General features: G+C 38.4%; 3 protein-coding genes and 1 long non-coding RNA gene across 9 annotated transcripts; 3 read left to right on the top strand and 1 right to left on the bottom strand.

Annotated features, from left to right (window-relative positions):
- The first annotated feature begins 864 nt into the window (after positions 1 to 864).
- Positions 865 to 1,206, top strand: LOC130997859 (conglutin delta 3-like). The gene has a single exon (XM_057923321.1). It carries the CDS (start codon positions 865 to 867, stop codon positions 1,204 to 1,206), a length of 342 nt encoding a protein of 113 aa, XP_057779304.1.
- Positions 1,207 to 8,133: 6,927 nt separating this feature from the next.
- LOC131006987 (cytochrome b5 domain-containing protein RLF-like) lies at positions 8,134 to 12,272 on the top strand. Of its 6 annotated transcripts, none has more exons than XM_057934134.1 (6): positions 8,134 to 8,271; positions 8,629 to 8,708; positions 8,894 to 9,278; positions 10,296 to 10,430; positions 11,600 to 11,650; positions 11,756 to 12,272. In XM_057934134.1, the coding sequence occupies exons 2-6, from the start codon at positions 8,676 to 8,678 to the stop codon at positions 11,830 to 11,832; spliced, it is 681 nt and encodes a 226-aa protein (XP_057790117.1). In that variant the 5' UTR covers positions 8,134 to 8,271; positions 8,629 to 8,675; the 3' UTR covers positions 11,833 to 12,272. The 6 variants fall into 6 exon arrangements, with proteins under 6 accessions (XP_057790117.1, XP_057790119.1, XP_057790121.1 ...); XM_057934136.1 differs by having other exon boundaries at positions 8,139 to 8,271; positions 8,951 to 9,278; XM_057934138.1 differs by having other exon boundaries at positions 8,142 to 8,271; positions 8,947 to 9,278.
- A 169-nt stretch (positions 12,273 to 12,441) lies between these two features.
- Positions 12,442 to 14,076, bottom strand: LOC131006986 (protein DUF642 L-GALACTONO-1,4-LACTONE-RESPONSIVE GENE 2-like). The gene is made up of 3 exons (XM_057934133.1): positions 13,935 to 14,076; positions 13,282 to 13,779; positions 12,442 to 13,148 (listed from the first exon to the last, which is right to left on the bottom strand). Exons 1-3 carry the CDS (start codon positions 14,017 to 14,019, stop codon positions 12,622 to 12,624), a joined length of 1,110 nt encoding a protein of 369 aa, XP_057790116.1. The 5' UTR covers positions 14,020 to 14,076; the 3' UTR covers positions 12,442 to 12,621.
- On the top strand, positions 12,995 to 14,338 carry LOC131006989 (uncharacterized). The gene is made up of 2 exons (XR_009095848.1): positions 12,995 to 13,187; positions 13,288 to 14,338. It is a non-coding gene; the product is annotated as an uncharacterized LOC131006989 (long non-coding RNA).
- The last annotated feature ends 4,178 nt before the right edge of the window (positions 14,339 to 18,516 follow it).

The raw sequence follows: 18,516 nt of genomic DNA, 5'->3' as shown, positions 1-18,516 counted from the left end.
AATAATAGGTAGCATAAATAATGTGAAGAATATGATCTAGAGATATAAATAATTAGTATGTAGAGATTATAAACACATAAATAATTAAAATAGTTAAAATAAATTACCTACTACGTAGCAAATAATCCTGTAGAAATTACTGCAGTTGAATCTACAACTATGGTATCTACATATATTGCAGATCCTATGCAAAAACAATACCAGCTCTTCAGTGCACAATTCAATCTTCGAAAGTTAGAAAATCTCCGATTGAATTCTTTAATAAGTATTTTCTCTCTCTTGTGTTTATGTGATTTCAAATGTCTGACAAAAGAAATCTATTCCCATTTTTATAGGAGTAATAGCCGCCTATTATCTTAGATAAATAGGTTGGATTTTTCTTTTATCTCCCATTAATTAATTTAATAATTTAATTATTTACTAATTAATTAAAATTGATCAGAATATTTCCAATATATACTAATCTAGGTCATATATATCTTTCATCAACATGGATGGGGTTTTGTCTTTCTTCGTTTTACCAATTCATCACATGGAAGGAATTATGAATAGAATAATGTATTATAAATAAAACGTAGAGAAATTAAACCGACCAACGTCAATGCACACCCATTTATAAAATGTGATCACATAATTAACACATGCATAAACTGGCAGCCCATTTATAAAATGTGATCACATAATTAACACATGCATAAAATGGCAGCTCATTTATAAAATGTGATCACATAATTAACACATGCATAAAATGGCAGCCAGTCAAATCGCTTAAATCCTCTATAAATACGGCGCTATCCATTCCCACTTCCTCACTACCATCATCCACACAGCAAGCATCTTGTTAGATATATCACCACTTACCAAATGGCCAAGCTGACAGCTCTCACTCTCCTCTTCTTCGCCGCGGTGACCGTGGCCAGCGCCTCCGCCTTCAAGGCCGAGCAGTGCGAGTCGGAGGTGGCTATGAAGAGCTGCATTAAGTGGGCGATGAGCGAGCCCTACGGCGGCGCGTTCCTGAGGAGCCGCGTGGCCGCGGAGGAGAAATACCTGGAGGAGTGCTGCGAGGAGCTGAGGCAGCTGAGCTCGGATAATTGCCGGTGCAGCGCAGTGTGGGAGAAGATGATGAAACTGCCGTTTCCTATGAATCGGAATTTGTGCACTGTGACGTCCAAGTGCGGAATGGGCCCCTGCATCTGCCCCCGTTGAACACTCTCTATATATCCATCTATAATAAATGCACGAGTCACAGTGAAAGAGTTTAGCCCATCGGCTATACGATCTTGCTTCCTAATAAATTACCGCATGTGTATATCTTCGACCATGTCTAAGAATAAGTGATTTCGATATCATGTCTTCTTCTCTATTGTTTATATTTCTGCTTCTTCTTTCATGGAACCCGTCAAAGTTAATTCAACTCCATCATCTCACCTAATATTATTTAAACAATATATACTATATAGGAGGAAGTTCAATAGAAAAATAAATATTTGCAAAGAAATGAGAAATAATTTCAGCCATTGATCATGATCTATCGAACGGTCAATAATTAAGTTTAAATTTCGCATCCAGATTTTTTATGAACGTATCGGTAATTGTGTTGAACGTATTGAGGTTTCGAACCCTAAAAAGTAAAAACCCCAAACGTTCAATAAAATTATTGGTATGTTCAACCACATTACTGACATGTTCAATGTTTCTCCCTTTCTTGTATAAGCTCATTTTCTTGTAGAACCCAACCCTATATAGGGTTGGTTCAATGGAGAACATCAAATATTCAAGGAAGAGAGAACATTGAACATGCATGTCAGTAATTCTCGTTGAACGTTAAACGTTCGTACAAATAATTTTATTGAACGTTTGAGGTTTATGGGGTTCGAACCCTGATATAAATCCGTCCGTTGAACGGCGGAGAGTTGCCGGAAAATTACTGTCGGCAAAGGCCGTCACTAATTAGCGGTGGCGCCACCGCCGTCGGTAATTTCCACCGGACGGCGGTGGCGCACACGCCGGAGTTGGTATTTATTTATTTTATTGTATATTCACAATTTATTTTCGTATTTATACAGTATTGCATAATTTAGACGAACTTCCCAATCGGTCACCCATCTTAGTTGTGCTCTAAGTTAAGCACGCTTAATCTTGAAATTCTTTTCGAATGGTCACCGGTACAGAACACTCGTATTATTGATATATATAGTATCTGCGCCGCTCTACGCCGCGCCTGACCCCGCCCTCACTCTCAGACGCAGTGGATTCTCGGACTTAGGTAGGTAGAATGGGATCTGCCATTATTTAATTACCTATAGCAGTTGTCGACTAAATCAGTTCCGATGTAAGTTTGGATGGAAGCATTTTTTTTATCTTTAGCATCTCGTTGGTCACCTGCTGTCAATTTTTTTTGGGTGTTTGCTCCTGAGTTAGGTGATAAATTTTTGTCTTCATTTGTGACCATTTCAGTTATGAAATCAATTATGAAATGAGTGCTTGTTCATGAATCATAGATTGTGGTTAGTCTGGGCCTTTGAGTTTGTGATTTTGCATTTGTTCAGACAAGTGAAAGAGTAGTATCACTCCATGGTCTTCGGCAGCCTTTGGTTTTTTGAGCGAAAATTGAAAACAACCGAATTAACCGGTTAATTTGGTTAACCGATTAACCGGACCGGTTAATCGGTTAACCGAATTGTAAACCGGTTCGGTTTTCGGTTATCACCGGACCGGTTAATCGGTTAACCGAATTGTAAACCGGTTCGGTTTTCGGTTATCATTTAGGCCGTTAATCGGTTCCGGTTAACCGGTAAACCGGTTCGGTTATAACCGAACCGGATCGATTACCAGCCCTAATTATCTCTGGTTGTTGTTCTCCGAGTTTCTCTAATTCTTTGTTCGTCGACATAGTTGCTCATTTAATTTCTCACATTTTCTCTCTCATTTCTTACCATTGGTGTAAAATTGTAGCAAAAATTTGAATCTTTGTTAAAATCACTTGACTTGGCTGAACATATTAGAAGAAACAAAATTGTTACATGTCTGAACTCCGAAGTATGAAAAAATGCAGAGTCAATGAATTTTTCATGTAATCTTTAATTTGGGGGTTATAAGGGTAATATAGTAAATTTATTATTTTTAAAAAATAAGAGGCTATAGTGAGTAAATTGGGGGCTATGAATATAATTACCCATAAATAAAACTAGGTTAAAAAGTCTAAAACTCAAAATTGGGCCCCAAATCTCGCCAAAAAGAGCCCAAACCACCCAAACACAGCTTTTTGAGCTCGAAGGGGGCGCACAGGCCCAACAACTCGGCCCAGACAGGCTGCCAGCGCCCAGGCCCGCATCCAACAGCCCAGATCCGGCTCAGATGCCCAGACCCAGATCCGTTGACCCGCGCTGACTCGGTCAAAATTAGGCTTTGCGGCTAGGGTTTCTGCAGCTCTTCCACCGCCTAGGGTTTGCGTCGCCCTTAGCGGCGCCGCCGCAGCCTGAGCTCGCCGTCCACCTCCCGCCCTGTACACCCTTTCAGCCAGGCCACCTACTTCGGCGAGCCTCTGCTCAACAACAGCATCGCAGCGCCGCCGCACAAAAAATACGGTCGCACCAAACCGTGCGCCGGTCCCGGAATTCGCAGTGCAATGCTCTGCTTTTCCCCTCTTAGTGCGGCGCTGCCTCTGTCGCCATACCCACCGTCCGCACGCCGCTAAAACTTCCACCGAGTGAAAATGACACAACACGATGCACGTCTGCACACCACATAGACCTCTGGCAGTTGAGCCGGTAAGGAACGCCGGAAGGCCCCCAACCACCGACGCCAAGAGAGACCGCAGCCATAGCCCGACAGCGCATCGCCTTAACATGCTTGGAAACAAATCCGAGGCTTGCTCTGTCACACTGGACGCAGTTGTCCTTCACCCGGACGTGGCAGTGCTTCGCCGGACGGTGGTCTTGGTGTCGGGCGACCAACGAAAAAACTGAACGGGCATTGTTCTTTGTGTTGCCTTGTTCTTCGTCTCGTTCTTCACAATTACAGATAATAACCAAAAAACAAATACAATTTGAAATTCTAATCTAACCACTGATTTTCTCGTGGTGAAAAACGATTACAACGTCAAAAACGACGTACCTCACGAATCAACAAGCCACGAAGAACAACAGTAGATAAAAAAAATTACCAATTGTAGGAATATTAAACTTAAATAATACTCGATATGCCCGAGGATGTCTCTTGGATTATCTAAATTCACCATACATCGATTAAACCTAGCATGCTCCTATTAATTTAATTACTGCACAGAGGAGTTCAGAAATACCTGAAGAATTCCTAAGAATTCATCAATTAATTGCTCAACAGGATAGAATACTTTAACAAACTTTTTGACCCCTAAAAAAATCTCCAATAGTATTTTTCCAAGAAATACGACTTCTTCCTCTTCAAAAGAGCTTTCTGTGGCCGCCTGTTTCGCCTCAATCAGATTTATGTAGAGGAAGTTAAGGTCGTTCTTCGGAGAATGCCAGAAGTTGATTTTTTACGAAAATCTGACTCTAGCTTTGATCTTTTGGACTGTATCCCGCTCAATCCCCAACGTCGGATGGGCGATGATCTTCGAGGATTCCCTGGAGAAAACACCCACTCAACAGGTGCCTCTCAACTCTAACAAAAAACCTAATTTCGTAATATGAAATTACGACGTCTGGTCTATTATGTTCTGAGAGCTGCTGTGAATTTATAATTATAAATAAAGGATATGGGCCAGACTTATGAGTTGGACTATTTTTCTCCTACTGGGCTCAGGAATCTTTGGGTCAGCCCAGGGATCAAGTACAAGGAATATAGATGGGCCTCAAATGAATTAATTGTTATGATCAGCCCAGATCATAATTAATTCATAAATATTAATTCATTCTACTAGAGAATCAATATTGATTTACCCCTTTATTGTCGATGATGAGTCGGGGCTTGTATTTAGACTTATAGAACCCCCGTATTTAAGATATCCAACATCCATGAATTAATTAAAGCTTCTGATAGCTTATATTAATTAATTTCTTATTAATCCTTAAGTAGTACCACTCAACCATATTATTGCATCTGAACTTAATCAACCTGCATGGTTTAGTGCAATAAACCTTTTGAGCTCCTTAAGGGGATGTTATCATCATATACCGAATACGGTCTCCTAATACAGATTACCAAATGTTATATATAAATTGTCATCACCCAAGACACAGAGTACTCAAGTTAATACGTAACTCTCACCCATAGTAAATCAAAGTGTTACACAAATTTATATATACACCTGAAATCTTAGTAGGATTTAGGTCCCGTTAAGTCATCGAGATCTTGATATATTGTTCACCTAGATCAGATAGAAGAATACATCTCATTGTAATCCTATCAATACGTTTACACGTACCAGTATAGACAAACTACTTCCATCTATATTGTAGTCTAAAACAACAACTCGTCCAGAGTCGTCTCGACTGTGATCAATTTTATATCTCATAAGAATATTCCAATTATATGGTCTTCTGTGATCTACAACACACCATATAATCTACTTATATAGAGATAATTGGACATACATATACAATTATGGATAATTCAGATCGGAGATAAGATAGTGAACTTAGGAATCATTGTATACAAGCATAAAAGTTCTTGCTTTCAATATACAAATCCAACAGTTTCGGCATTCGCCGTTTTTCTGAGTTAGTGCGTGCCTTCAGCTTTAAGTTGTGGTGGCACTTTCAGGCTAGGGAGTCTCTTTGGGCGAGATATATGTGGGCCAAGTATTGTAATGGCCGCTTTCCTTAGCGCTCGCATTATATTGTGCATGTGAGTCTTATTTGGCGTTGTATGATGCACAGTTTTGAGTATGCTCATTGTCATATTATGTGGTCCATTGAGAACGGTAGGATCAGTTTCTGGGATGACATATGGTTCGGGGACCGCCCCTTGAGCTCATATAGTCATTTTGGAAATGGTCACACTTTTCCTCATGTTTGTGATTTTTGGCATGACTTTGCTCCAGATGATACTTGTTTGACGTGCATGGTATTCACGTTGATTTTATTGATGCTATGAGTCAAACGCCGATTGTTATGGGTACGGAGGATGTGATGTGTTGGGATTTGACCAGCTACGGTGAGTTCTCGACTTCCTCTGCTTGGGATCTTGTCCGGAGACAGCTACCCAAGCAGACTTTATTTGCTGATATTTGGAGTGATTGTCTTACTCCCACCATTTCTGTTATCGTGTGGTGTCTGTTGTTTGGTCATCTTCATGTTGATTCCCGTCTCTAGTCGTGGGGCATTTCTCTTGCCTCCATGTGTCAATGTTGTTTGTCTCCTCAGACTGAGTCTTGTTTGCATGTGTTCCTATGGAGTGAGGCTGCTTTGATTGTCTGGGCTCATTTCGACTCTTGGTTTCCTTCTGTTCATACACCTCTTCACACGAGCACTGATATTGCACATAGATTAGTCACTGGCGGCGCGCCTTCCCTTGGGAGGCCAAGAGGCATTTATTTTTCTGGTTCTTTGTTTGATTATGTGGTTTCTTTGGATGAAAAGGAATAGCTGTAAACACAAGGCTATTCTTTTTCGTGCTTTTCACGTGATTTGGAGGATTTTCCTGAGTTTCAGTTTTAAGTTCTTTGTTTTTCCTTCTCTTTTCAAGTTTTGTGCCGTTAGTCTGCGTCTTTGTGCTTTCAAGGGATGCTTTTTCCTTTTCTTTTTTTAATAAATCTCAATTTAATAAATAAACCCACCATCTTCGTCTCCTTGTGGCGGCGGCACACTAACCGATTCTAATTGCCAGGGATGCGCTCCTCCGGTCGATTTCATGCCACTAGCTCCCCCTGTGAGGAGGACGCTTCGCTCCACCATGGTGCGATGGGACCCTCGGAGTCTACTTGGGTGAAGTTGAACACTGATGGATCTTACGACTCACAGGCGCATCGCGGTGCGGGTGGAAGAGTGGCTCGTGATCATACTGGCTCTCTCCTTCTTGCTTTCTACACTTCTTGTGCAGCCACCTCCAGTTTTGAGGCTGAGTTAGCTGCTCTGCTCGAGGGTCTTCCGCTAGGGGAGGGCATCAGGTTCAGGCGTTGACTATGTTCAATTCTGTGTCGTTCCTCGTTATTTCCTTACGCTGGTTAGGATGGATAAACTTGGTTATCCTAACTTTAGATTCAGATATCATGTTGATAGTTAGTTTCCGTGTGATTTGTTCCTTCTTGATTTTGTTTCTGTTGTCTTCGGAATGTAGTCACTTTTGGGCTACATCTATGTTTGGTTCTGATTTGTCTGGTTTCTGCTTTTCCCTTTGGTCTCAGTTGGGCGTTGTCACTTTTGGGTAGCGTCGTGTATGGGTTATTGGTTGAAGTTTATTCACAAGTTGGGAGTCTGCCTACCTAACCCCTCATCCCTCGGGTGTTTATTTAAAAAAAAAAAGCGCTTCATAGAGTCAATGCATTGGAGATGAGACTCGAATGTGGGATCACCAATTAGAGCCTTTTATAGAGCCCCAATTGGAGATGTTCTAACGATATTGTTTACATAAATACTTGCGTACACCGGGTGTACGGTACACCCGGGTTGTACCTGACCCGAATCCTGACACGGATCCGATCCAGCTGGACTATCCTACCCGAATGTCAAGTGTTGTGTTATTTCGATATAGTGTTAGTGTCATTTACATGTAGTGTTAGTGTTATTGTCATTTTCGTCATTTGTAAAACAAAATAGTGTCATTTCAAGATCGTGTTAGTGTTAGTGTTATTTCGTCTTAGTGTTAGTGTTAGTGTTGTTTCAAGAAAAAATGGGTTAGGATAGTCCAATTGGGTCAGGATTTGGGTCGGGTACAATCCGAATGTACGGTACACCCGAGTGTACAGGAGACCACCTCTATTGTTAAATAGATTATGAATAAAATAATGTAATTTAAAATGATAAAATTATGAAAATTGTATATAAAATAATATCTAAAAATTAGAATATACATAAATTTGAGAATCGTACCAAAAAAAAAAAGAAACATATGCATAAATATAAGGACAAATGAAATATTAGTATATTTTAAAGAAAAATAAAAATATAATTTGAATATTCTTATAACTGGAGCAACAAAATCTCAATAAATAAATCATCGAATGACGACCAACAAAAGAGAATTTTCCCCATCGAAGACCGGAAATTCCACCTACTGCAAGATCGTCTCCAATAAGACTACGCTCTCTCTCTCTCTCTGCGCCTACACACCCTCTGTGATTTTCTGAATGTAAGTTTTTGGTTTTTTTTTTTTTTTGAAGGCATAAGTTTTTGGTTTTTTTTTTTTTTTTTTTTGCATTCTTTCAATCTACTCTTATTTGCTGGATAAATATTCATTAATATTGACGAAAAATAATTAACACGAAAATTAACGGAAATATATGTATTTGAGATAAAAAGAGTAATAGTGGGTGAATAAGGATTTCAAGTTTCTTAACTTGATATAGTTGAATGCCTATGTTGTAGATAAATCATAAATGGAACGGAATTTCTTGATCATGTGAGGGATTTGCAGTTTGTTGCTATGGATTTTTTATTGCTTATGTTCAATGGCTACCTAATTTATTGTGATGGAATCATTGTGCAGAGGCAAATATTAACATTTTCGTCCGCTTAAGATCATATTTTGGGAGAATGGCTGATGACGATGATTTCACCTTTTGTCCTGTAAGCACTTAATTCGTTTCTGAACAATTTTGATAGTTTAGTTCCAAAATTTGGGCCTGCTCTTATTAATGGAGCTTTTCCCTAAATCGAGTTTCATGATCGCACATATGTCGCGCGTGTGTGTGTGTGTATTGGTCATACCTGTGATTCTTGTTTCTGAGAATTTGAAGATTCGATGTTATTAGGCTGGACCACCTCTGGATGGTGCTGCAACTGACAAAGCTATTGATGCTGTTAGTCAGATTCATATAGATGATAGCAATGGGAATACAGCTGATAGGAGTAGTAAGCAGAATAGTGGTGGTACCATATGGAAAGTGAATGCTTCCTCGCAGAAGCAGGAAACTGTTGGCTCTCTCTCTTTTAATGTGATTGATGCGTCAACTCGTGGAGCAGTAGACCAACGGCCCAAACAACCAATACAAGAGGGTTCTGGAAGTTCAGCTAAGGCTTCAGTGGCACTGAAGGCTCCTCCAAAGCAGCCTGCAACCCGTACTAAGGTTCCTTTTGAGAAGGGATATAGTCAGATGGACTGGCTTAAGCTTACCAGAACACACCCCGACTTGGCAGGTTGGTTACCCTTGTGTGGAAATTTGATCGAGTTTTCTGTGTCTTAAAGAATTTTCTTTGCAAATGTTGACTATGTTTTAGTGACTGCTTTTACTCTGGTGAAGTCTCATCTAAGTAGGTCAATAATCACTAGCGAATGAATGTATGATGTAACATATCCATTAATCAACCCCTATATTGTCAAAGCATGCCAAAACCCACCCCTAACAGAAGGGTGATGCTGTGCTGGATTGTTGGTGGTGGTTAAGATGTTAAAGGTTTCTTGATATTTTCCAATGCAATCTCGGGCTTCTGTATTGACATTCGGCTTGTGCCTTTGTTTCCTGGTACTTCTCTTAAGGTGTGTATTACCTTGTAGGAATTCAGGTATCAAAAATTTCCAACGCAATATTGCCAATATACTAGGCATTATAGGCTGGAATAGTTATGTGATGATTATTCCTTGTCCAAGTGATAATGTTATAGAATTCTGTTTGTTGATTACTCCATCACCATTCACTTGTTAATCACTGGTAGCCAGAATCATCCTCACTCAACCATATTTTGAGAGAGATAGTAACTTATTGAACTAGTGTGGGATCATTTCTGATCTGCAAGACAATGATGGTCCCGATATCTTCTTAGTTTAGGATGGGTTACTTTTTCTGGTCACCTGATTCCTACTTGATATATGATAATTCTAATTAGACATGTTTCACATGTGAGTTTATTTCCTCTACTCTTTTGATCAGGATGTCAAAGAAACTGCCATAAAGCATTTTACCTTGAGCCATACAGCTGTTGTGTCTTGTGTCTGCCACTTGTGGGCCGAGCATAGTCAAAATCTTCCTTTCATATGTTAAATATATTGGCAAATAATGTGTCATTGGGAATATGTTTGTTTGCATTAGTGCAGTTTGCTTATTAATAGCATCTTGGCATGACATATTTAACTCCCAAGCACATTGTGTTTGTATCATTTCTACTTCATTTAGTTCAGCAATGAGTTCTTCTGTGTTAATTTTGTCTTTGTCTCAGGATTGAAGGGACAGTCAAATAAGAGACTCATATCACTAAATGAAGTTAAACAACATCAGTCTGAAGGCTCCATGTGGACTGTTCTAAAAGGTCGTGTCTACAATATTGCACCGTATTTGAAGTTCCATCCTGGAGGTAGGGATTAAATTCTTGACTTAGTTTTGCCGGATTTGGGGTTTATCTACTTTGTATTACCTTGTTGTTCATGGTTGCTGTCATTGCTTCTTTGAATTTCTCTAATATTTCTAGAAGTGTGTTGTCTATTTCAATTCGTAGGATGAAAAAGGTAAGAGATGATGAACCTTAGTTATAAGTAAAACAGAGTAATCGTAAACTCTTAGGCTATTGCATTGTAATTTTAACTTAATTCTGATGTTTAAATCTGGATCTATTTTGTAGAAGTTCATCATTAATTGGTTCCCATTGACCTCATAATTGGTATTGCCTCTTGCTCTAAATAAGGCATGCTAATTACCATCGTAAGTGTTATTATTGGCTGGAGACTTCATATAGTTCTATATAGAACTTCTGGTATCTTGTTCTCGTCACCTATTTAATTATACTATAGTAGACACATCAGCATTATTTTTGTGGTGAGAGATAGTGAAGAAAATAAAAAGCAATCGAGAAACTGTTATAGATTTGCAGTTTGCTCTATCAGTCTCATTCACATATTTTTGCGCTAGTGTCTATAAATACATATGTGTTGCTTCCGAATCTCCTCCCTCTCATCCTTTTTATGCATTCAGTTTAAGTAGAAGTATCTCAGACATAATTGTGTCCTTTGAGTCGTTGTGAATATTTTTGCAACTCTTATCAATTAATCTATCCTTGATCAATTGTAAGTATGTGGGCTCATGGTTGATGTTTCCCTATTTGGAGATCTCTGTTTTCTACCTGAGGTAATCATATCCTTTTTTGTCTCACTTGGACTAGTATCAGACAAGATAATCAAATGCAACTGGACAGCACATATCTTCCTCAATTCATTACCTTGTGAGATTTTATGCCCGTGCTTTAATCGATGGAGCTATAGTGCTCTTGTGCATTATTAGGAAACTGGACGCCATCCACCTACTTTCTTGTGTGAGCCTAAAGCCTCTAATTTGAGTTTGAGTGGTTTGATTTCATATAGATCTGCCTTAGATGATGGTTTTGGGACTTAATTTTTTTGCTTTACATTTGCTGACTACATTCTTTACTCTCAAAATCTATATTGAAGAATCTTTGTTGCTAATAGAAAAATTGATGTGATTCTATCCATTTCATTTTGCACTAACTTTCCCATGCATTTCTGCTGCTAGGTTTGGATATCCTGATGAAGGCCGTTGGAAAAGATTGCACGTCTTTATTCAGTATCCTCTTGTCAAATATGCTGAATTTACTATTACTTTAGCACTAGTACATAAATTAATATGCACGGAGCTGGTGATGTTTGTTATCCTGATGCTTTTATTCAGATAAATATCATGCTTGGGTTAATGCAGAGTTTTTATTGGAGAAATGCCTAGTTGGTATTTTGGACGAAGGCAAATGAAGATGCTCGGATTTTCACAAATAGAAGTTTCAATTTTCTGTGCGCATTCCGATCGCACCATCTGTTATTTTCCCCCTGGAAGTTTTGGAAGACAGATACAGGACATTGGATTTGGTATCATATGTTTTTCACAGACTTAAAGGCGGAGTATTTATTTGAAGACCTAAGTTTCAAGAACTGACAAGTGATGTATTTTGCTAAGTTCCAATGGAGCAATAGATAATGTATAAACTGAAAGAAAAAATGAAATAAAGGAGGAAAATATATCAGTCCCTGCAAGCTTTGGCCAAGATGTAGAATAGAATCTTAATGGTGACTGAATTCAACTTCTATGTTCTATTTTGTTTCTAACATATGACAATCAGCCAGGTTGATTTGTATTTATATTCTTTTCCCATGTGGTTCTTCACCTAAGATTATGTAGATGGTTTTTAAATTCATATGTGATTTGTTTTCCCTTGGTTTTTGTTTTGTTTAGAAGGAAATCCTCGTAGGCATAGGTTGCCAAGGAATTTGATCCTGTTGGGAGTTTGACTTGCTATTCATTGCATAGCATAATTGGATCTATTCGATCAGGCTAGTAGTTATTATTCTAGGGACTACATCTCATTTTAACTTGTGATTCAAGAAATAGTAAATAAATTCATGCAGAGAACATTGAAAATCTAGTACTTTATCAAATTAAAGTTTGCAATGATATGTCTTGTCGGGAGCTGAATTGCTATTGCTAGAACTCTATTGAATTTATACTAAGCTGTGTGTCTGGAGTAGCTTGAATATGCAGGTTGATCAAATGTTGGCAGTAGGGAAAACCCGGACTTGATCGAGAACAGGGCCGCAGAGAGTTCCAGCATCGTTGATTTTGGTATGGTAGAAGGAGCTGAAGAAAGTTAGCCTCGTCCTATTCTTTTCTGCTGTGAACTGGAAACTGTAAGTCGAGAAATTCCCCTTCCCTTGAGATTTGAAAGCAGCTTTCATTGCCTCTTGAGCAGCAAATGCTTCAACCATCATGGATCCATGGCAGCCATTCCTGCCATCTCCAATGACGAACGAGAGAGTGTAGGTTTTGTTGGGGATTGTTCTGATGATTTGGGCAATGGCACTCTCTCTTCCTGCAACTAGTTCTACTGCAGCTCTTCCATATGGGACATTGAAATGCTCTGAATCTATGAATTTTACAGCTTTTAGCGACACAATGATCCAGCCGGGAAGGGGGGAGGTCCAGTCCTCCTGTTTTGGCGGGAGGAGGACGCCGTGAGAAGAGTTGATCAAGATATGAGGACCTTCCTCAAAACCAGTGTTTTTAACCAGGTTCACTGCAACAAAAGTTATAGATATGGAATAAATTAAGCCAGGTAAATTCTTTCGTTTTAAGTAAATGGTAACATGCGGCGTCTATTCTTGATCCCGGAACAAGAAAACACTATTTCATGTGGTGGGATGAATTACCTAAAGTGGGCCTTGGAGGGAAAAGCTCCTTGATGGCAACGGCATCCAAAAGAGGGCCGCAGGCAGGATCTTCTTGCATGCCAGGGTTGTAGAAACTGAGATTGACAGAATTGGAGTAGGCCCTAAATCCCCAAGCATAGGTGTCGCCGCCGTTGCTGCTGTAGAGCGTCTGCAATGGGAGGTCTCCCGTTTGGCCCGGCACCGACACCCTCAGCACCTCATCTTGTGCGCAGGTTCTTGACGCACCGAATGTGAGTGCATAGAGCGACCCGTTCCTCACGCGGACCGTCTGGGATATGGATGCCCCACTGCCGAGGCGAATGGCATGGACGCCGTGCGCCACAGCGTAGTACATCCCTCCGGGCTGAGGGCCGCCGGAGATGTACTCCACCGTTCCGTTGATTTCCCATTTGGGCAGTGCGTTCTTACCTCGGAGCACTGTTTCGTTTATGTTTTGGGCATATGGTTGTTCTTCAAAATTCCCATTGGGTAGGAGCCCTGGTGGAAATGATGTTATAGTGCATTAGTCAGTATTAAGTTATTAACTAGAAAAGAAATGTATAGGCCCAAATCTATCGCTCTCTCTTGAATCAGAATGTTAATGTTAACTACCGACAAAAAAAAAACTAAACAAGCAGAAATGGTAGTTATACCTTCCAAAGGAGGAGTAGGTGGTGCAATGGCTGAAACAGCACAGACAAAGTACACAGAGAGCAGAAAACATATCTTCATAGCCATTTGTGTGTGTGTGTAAGTGTGTGATGTGTGTTTTGTTGTTTAAGAGGGAGGAGGTTCTTAGATGAAGGTAATGATGAGCATTAGAGCATCATTGCTAGCTATATTTATATAGCATAATGTGCGTGTGTGTGAGAGAGGGACAAGAAGAAGAAGAAGTGCAGGTGGATAACTCCCTTTGTCTTTTTGTCCTAAACACTTTCTTTATCTTGATATTAGGACATCAGCTTTCTCCTTAATCCATAGAATCATTCCATTCATGTTATCACGTGTCTTTAAATTTTTAAAATATTTTGCTTTCTTTGATGAATTGAACAGTCGGAATTTCTCCCATTTTTGTCCTTCAAGATTTGAATTTTGAATACAATTTCATCTTTACTCTTGGATGAGAATCTAACTAAACCATCTATAATCATTATCATCACAAATAGTGTTTTTTGCATTAATAGGATCTATGACGAAATGTTCAGCGAATTCTCAGAGGATAATTAAAATTTGAATTTAACAATAATCATTCATAAAATCAAATTAGGCGTTCTAATTAGTCAAAATAATCAGCACAAGCAAACGGCATAAAATCCTTGTAATTATCATTTTAACTAGTCCTACTGCACGAAAAATATTTTTATATTATATATATATACATATATATATATATATATATATATAATTAGTTAAAAATAGTCAAACACAAGCAAACGACATAAAATCCTTGTAATTATTAAATTAACTAGTATGAGGAGAAATATTTTTATATTTCAGGTCTCTGCCAGAAGCAAAAGTTTCAACCGGCTTATCAAACTCAGGCAACTTCAGCACCGGCTCAATCACCACCGCCATCATCAAACCGTCAAAAGCCCTTTGAAGTTCTAACCCTGATCCATCACCAGAGTCAATTCGTACACAAAATAGTTAGTATAAAAGGTGTCGCTTCCCCCTTCCCTTAATGAAAAGCCCCCATCTTTTGAAATTCAAGTGAAAGAGTAAGCCAAAAAATGTGAGCGCTCCTGCACTATACGGCTTTTTGGCATCCCCCTATCTTGTCTTGCTGGAGGCAGATTTTATAAAAAAAAAGCGGTTGATTAGGGTGGGCTAAAATAAAAGAGGCACTCTCCCGTGCAACTGGTTTCTGAATGACATTACTTCAACATACAAATGACACTTGAAGATCTTCAGGTATCATTTGCATGTTTAAGTAGTGTCATTTGGAAATGTTCAAGTGTCATTTTCCGAATGAAGTAGTGTCATTCTGAAAATCAGTTGCACGGTGCAACCGGTTGCACAGGAGTATTTGTGAAAATAAAAACACCTCTTATAATATAAAATAAGAACCATTTTCAGCATTTAAATAATCAAGATTTACAGTTGATTCATCACCTTGCTGGATGAATCCATGGTCCCGAGTTCGAATCTGATAGATAGCAAAAAAATATTTTTCGCAATTCATACAGTAACTAGGGGTGATAATCCACCGATACCCACAAAATCAAGGAAGAGGGTCGGGTGCGGGTATTGTTTTCCCAAAAACTGCGGGTATCGGGTACCCTCAGGGTATCCGCGGGTACCCGCATGTAATTTTTAATTAAATAAATAATTTTTATAATTATTAATTAATTTTTAGGAAATATGAAAATAACTCCCTAAGCCCTAGTAAAAAATTATTAATAATTTTTTATTGTTGAACTTGTTTGAATGTTGTTTTATTATTATTTCTTGGTCGCAGGTTTTATGGATAATCGATGAAATAGAAAAGATATTTTCAAATTTTTTTCTAATATGAAGGACAAAATACTCGCGGATAAAGAGGGTACCCACACATTGCGGGACAAAAAATCCGCAAAATTAAAAACAATCAAGAACTTGAAGGAAATGAGGGTACCCTCATACCCGCTGCGAGTATTCGGGTACCCGCAACATGTAGGCGGAACGGGTGAGGGTGGGGGTTTCAGATGATTTTGTCCCGCGGGTATCCACATTTTGCGGGTAGGGTACCCGCGGGTACCCAAATTTACAACCCTAACAGTAACATAGTGAATTCACATGTGTTCTACATATAATTCATACATTTTAACTAGTTCGTATATATATATATATACATACATATATATATATATATATATATATATATATATATATATATATATATATATATATATAGGAGGGCTACAGTGAAAACACCCCTTAGAATATAAAATAGGAAGTAATCTTGACCACATATATTTCATATCCTACGGTTGTGATTTAGTATTTCTGATTCATCCGAATTTGTAGCTCAGCAACGTGCAGTTTATAAACAATTAACGAATAATGGTAAAAATGATATTTGATATTTGACATTTTTTCTCCAAGCATGTGGTTCCGAAAATGACTCCTATTTATTATGGAAATAAAATTCTGATCTGATTGTCATTGAGAATTTCACATGATAACACCGAATCCTTTCAAATATTTGACAATTAATGCAAAACAACTACATTGTGTTAAGAAAAAAAAAGTATTCATTAATAGCATATGAACTAAAGAATTTTTTTGTTACGTATTGAAAGTACTTTTGTTATGAACTAAAGAAAATTTATTTATGAATTGAAAGTACTCCCTCCGTCCCACGAATCTTGACACGTTTTCCTTTTTGGGTCGTCCCACGAATCTTGACACGTTTCCTTTTTTGGCAATAATTATTACCTTCTCTCTCCTACTTTATCACATTTATTATATTCTCTCTCCTACTTTATCACTTTTATTACATTCTCTCTCCTACTTTATCAATTTTATACTTTATTAATTACACACTTAAAACACTAATCTACAACTCCTTAATTCCCGTGCCGAACCCAAACGTGTCAAGACTCGCGGGACGGAGGGAGTACTTTTATTACGAATTTTATTTTCATGTATATGAAAAAAAATTCATTCTATGCACGAATTAGAAATACTTTTGTTACTAGTTATATTTAATACTTTGCGAATTTAATTTATGCTCGAACTAGAAGTAATGATGTAACCTAGGAAATTTTCAATATAATCACGAATTATAAGTAATGCTGTTACGAATTAATTTATGTTACGAATTGGACGCACCTTTGTCACGAATTAATTTTTGTCACGAATTTTAATTTATGTTACGAATTGGAAGTACTTTTGTTACGAATTAATGCAGATAGCTTTGTTTTCGTTAATATTTCAAATTTGATGATACAGAAACTGAGAAGAGAATTGATGTTTTGGTTATAATTGTTTTCAAAGGTTTAAGGAAAGATATGATAAGATATGGAAATAAAGATTTGATTAATTCATCAAATCTTGATAACCGATAATGAGATTGCAGAATTACACAATTCACCTCAGCAGTGTGAACCGTGAATTATAGGAAATCTCATTATGCTAATTTGAGGCCACAAGATCAACCAAAATCTAATGGACATGATTTGTTCCTATTTTATACACTTAAAAGTATTTTTATTATAGCCCTATATACATAAATATAGGTTCAAGAAAGAACCACTAAATAAAATAAGAAAGGAGAACCATTTTCACCCATTCGATCATCAAGATCCACGGTGGATGCATCATCTTGTTAGATAAATGCAGATTCTGGGTTCGAATCCTAAAGGAAGCAATTTTTATTTTATTTTTTTGAGTGCATTAATTTTAACAGCGAATGCATTAATTTTTACAGTAGATACATTAGATTTGATAGTTCTCACGTTCTTACAAATAATGTAGTTCTCTCTAGAACCTCTATATATATATATATATATATATATATATATATAGGGGAGAGTTCAATGAAGACCACTCCCTTAGATAAAGAATAAAGACCAAATTTTGTGCGTCGATTTTGCTTGATCTAACCGCTACAATTCATCCATTCATATTAAAGCGTTTTTAGAGTATAAGGATAATATGGTCAATTACTAATCTATATACATGTTTAATACCTTAATTCACGTATAGCGTATCTCTTTAATTTTAGAATGGTATCATGCCAGATACATTAGATACGTTCGTTATTCCCTCCAATCATTTTCCTGAAAGTTCGTATTTACATTAAAGCAAACTTTTCAAGTTGAATGTCAGCAATGGACTCTCGATTTCTCACTCTCCCTCTGAATCTGCAGTCGCCGCTGCCTTCTTCTCCGACGAGCAGTCGTTGCGGCGCCGACGCTATGGCTGCCGCCTTCTTCTCCATCTCAGCGTCTCTCTTCCCCCCTCCTTCTCGCATAGAACACGCAACAACAGTAAACACCCAAATATGCTCTCTCTCTCTCTCTCTCTCTCTCTCTCTCTCTCTCCCAACTCACACTCTCTTTCTCTCCCACACAGCCGCCACCTCCCTTTTCCAGATCTGGCAGCCGTCGTCGCCGCCCCTTCCCTCGCCTCCCTCCCTTCCTCCCCAATCTCTGCCGACGTCGCAGGCGGAGGAGTTCTGTCGCAGCCCGGTTCCGACACTAGTAATAGCGGGGACCGAGTATCGATACGACTAATAAAAGAAAGGGGAAA

Source organism: Salvia miltiorrhiza, chromosome 1 (genome assembly GCF_028751815.1).
Source record: "Salvia miltiorrhiza cultivar Shanhuang (shh) chromosome 1, IMPLAD_Smil_shh, whole genome shotgun sequence".
Taxonomy (NCBI): domain Eukaryota; kingdom Viridiplantae; phylum Streptophyta; class Magnoliopsida; order Lamiales; family Lamiaceae; genus Salvia; species Salvia miltiorrhiza.
Note: the sequence above shows the minus strand (reverse complement) of the source record. Positions and strands in the feature narration are given on the sequence as shown.